Genomic DNA, 2,088 nt, shown 5'->3' on the forward strand with positions numbered 1-2,088 from the left:
CATAGCGACGCCTCTGACAACTGGGCATGTCAGCTTGCACTTTCCAAGGTTTGTCTACTACATTTGCCAACACTGTCGCACACGACGGACTCATGCACTATACAGGGCCGAGTTTCAAACGGGGGCCACCCAAAGGCTATATCCATGCTATTGAGCAACGATGGCACCAGGTGGAATGCATCCTCGCGACCATCATGGCTTCTCCAAGGTCCCGCGACATCGTCGCAGATCTACGTCAAGATCGTCTCGCTCGAGCAATCCTAGACCGAGTCGAAGCAGGACCTTACGTGAGTGGTATTCCAGCAATCTGTACGCATTCCACTTAACAGATATCAGGGTTCTGTTGGGCGTGGAGGGGCACAACAAGGCGGTGAAGGCTTATACAGTACAATCATGACTCAGTCCGGTATGGGTGAAGACAGTCGGTCGAAGCGTCAGTCAAGACTATCTCGGGAAATTGTCTCCAGCCAAGGTACGTTTGTCCGCTCCCCATATCTTGCACTCATTAGCTTACTACGCGGCGGTGGCTTCCCAGACACAGAGATGTCGGCCCCTCCTACAGTCGAATGGCAAGAGCAGCTGTATCGCCGTCTTTCGGGCACCCCTGTGTATAGCTCCCCGGTTACGCCATATTCAAATGTTTCGTCCGAGCATACCAGATTCACGGACTGGTCCTCCAGTCAGCCTAGCCCTGCCCATACAAGCAGGAGCATACCTGCAACAGATGGCGAGCCGTCCCGTAGGCGACGAAGGATAGATGGACCAACTCTAAATCCGGCACACAACCGCCAGTCACAACAGCGACATGACCCTGAAGGTCGGTCGATTGCCATGTCATATAATCTCTCGAACTAATTGTGTCGGCTAGAAATCTACGAAGAAGACGAGTATGGCGAAGCAGTCGATGCGCTTGGACACCTCTCTGTCGACAATAATCAAGAGGTATGCGACATTTCCTTTGTTGTAGCTTGCCGTTAATCCTCGATAACAGTTCCGATATCATGGACGGTCTGCGGGTCTTCATCTTCTCGCTGCGAGCGATCGTACGGATGACAGCCAATCGAAGGAGAACGGCATATGGTTAATAAGCTTATATTATTGAAAGACTTCCAAAACTGACATCTCGTCTTAGGAAATTCAACGTACCGCGACCACAAACTGATGAAGATTGTCACTGCCTATCCTTCGACCAAGTCAGCGATCGTATCCAGCTTCCCGATATCGCCACTCAGGATCATCTGATCACGCTGTACTTCACCTATGTCCACCACTATCTCCCCGTCGTTCATAAAGCGAGTTTCTTGACTGCATATTACGAAAGGTGAGTACCAATGACGCCGCTCGTCCTGCTAACATTCGCCTCCACTCACCAGAAATCCTCGGGGACATAGAGATATCGATTCGCCGCGTTCTGGCGGCCGCCGCGAGCCTATGCAAACGGTCACAAAGTTATTGCTACTCGCCATGTTCGCCTTTGCCGCGAGGTATGCGCCCAACGACTTTGCCGAGGACAATGATAAGTTGCGAGCAGGCAACCAGTTCGCAATTGATGCTCGGAGACTGCTCAGTGAGTACTGCATCTCTTGCACAAGTGTTTAGGTGTATTAACACTCGCAGACACTGTATATGAAGATAGCAGACCCTCAATATGCCAAGCACTCTTGCTACTGGGCATACGTGAGCTTGGCATGGGTAAGTAATGCGCGCGATGTACAGGATTCGCGGGGCTGAAGACTTTGCAGGTGCCGCTGCGCAGGGTTGGTTATGGATTGGTGGGCAAATTCTGCTGATTGATTATGCTTGACTGACATCTGCCCTATGTCAGGAATGGGCTGTCGGATAGTGTGTATTTTCACAGAATGTCGCCGCTCTATTGACTGACGATGTGCAGGCAATTGATCTGGGCATGAATCGAGACGCTGACAAGTGGAAGGATGACCGAGGGAACGACATCTTTACTCCCGTAGAGAAGCAAATTCGAAGGCAGATTTGGTCGTCGTGCTGCATCGCGGACAAGTAAGCCTTCATACATACATGCCTTGTGCCCAGTCTTATGACCCGGTTCCAGACTTTCTGCAATATGGCTTG

General features: G+C 51.1%; 1 protein-coding gene across 1 annotated transcript; it reads left to right on the forward strand.

Moving 5' to 3' along the window:
* Positions 1-32: 32 nt before the first annotated feature.
* PHACADRAFT_214992 (uncharacterized protein) lies at positions 33-2,023 on the forward strand (the record flags this gene model as incomplete). The annotated part of the gene is made up of 12 exons (XM_007403371.1): positions 33-48; positions 106-287; positions 337-472; positions 536-817; positions 869-942; positions 992-1,080; positions 1,133-1,321; positions 1,374-1,567; positions 1,618-1,692; positions 1,743-1,772; positions 1,826-1,842; positions 1,892-2,023. The coding sequence occupies exons 2-12, from the start codon at positions 195-197 to the stop codon at positions 2,018-2,020; spliced, it is 1,308 nt and encodes a 435-aa protein (XP_007403433.1). The 5' UTR covers positions 33-48; positions 106-194.
* Between the last annotated feature and the right edge of the window lie 65 nt (positions 2,024-2,088).

The sequence above is a fragment of the Phanerochaete carnosa genome (assembly GCF_000300595.1).
Source record: "Phanerochaete carnosa HHB-10118-sp unplaced genomic scaffold PHACAscaffold_1075, whole genome shotgun sequence".
Lineage (NCBI taxonomy): Eukaryota > Fungi > Basidiomycota > Agaricomycetes > Polyporales > Phanerochaetaceae > Phanerochaete > Phanerochaete carnosa.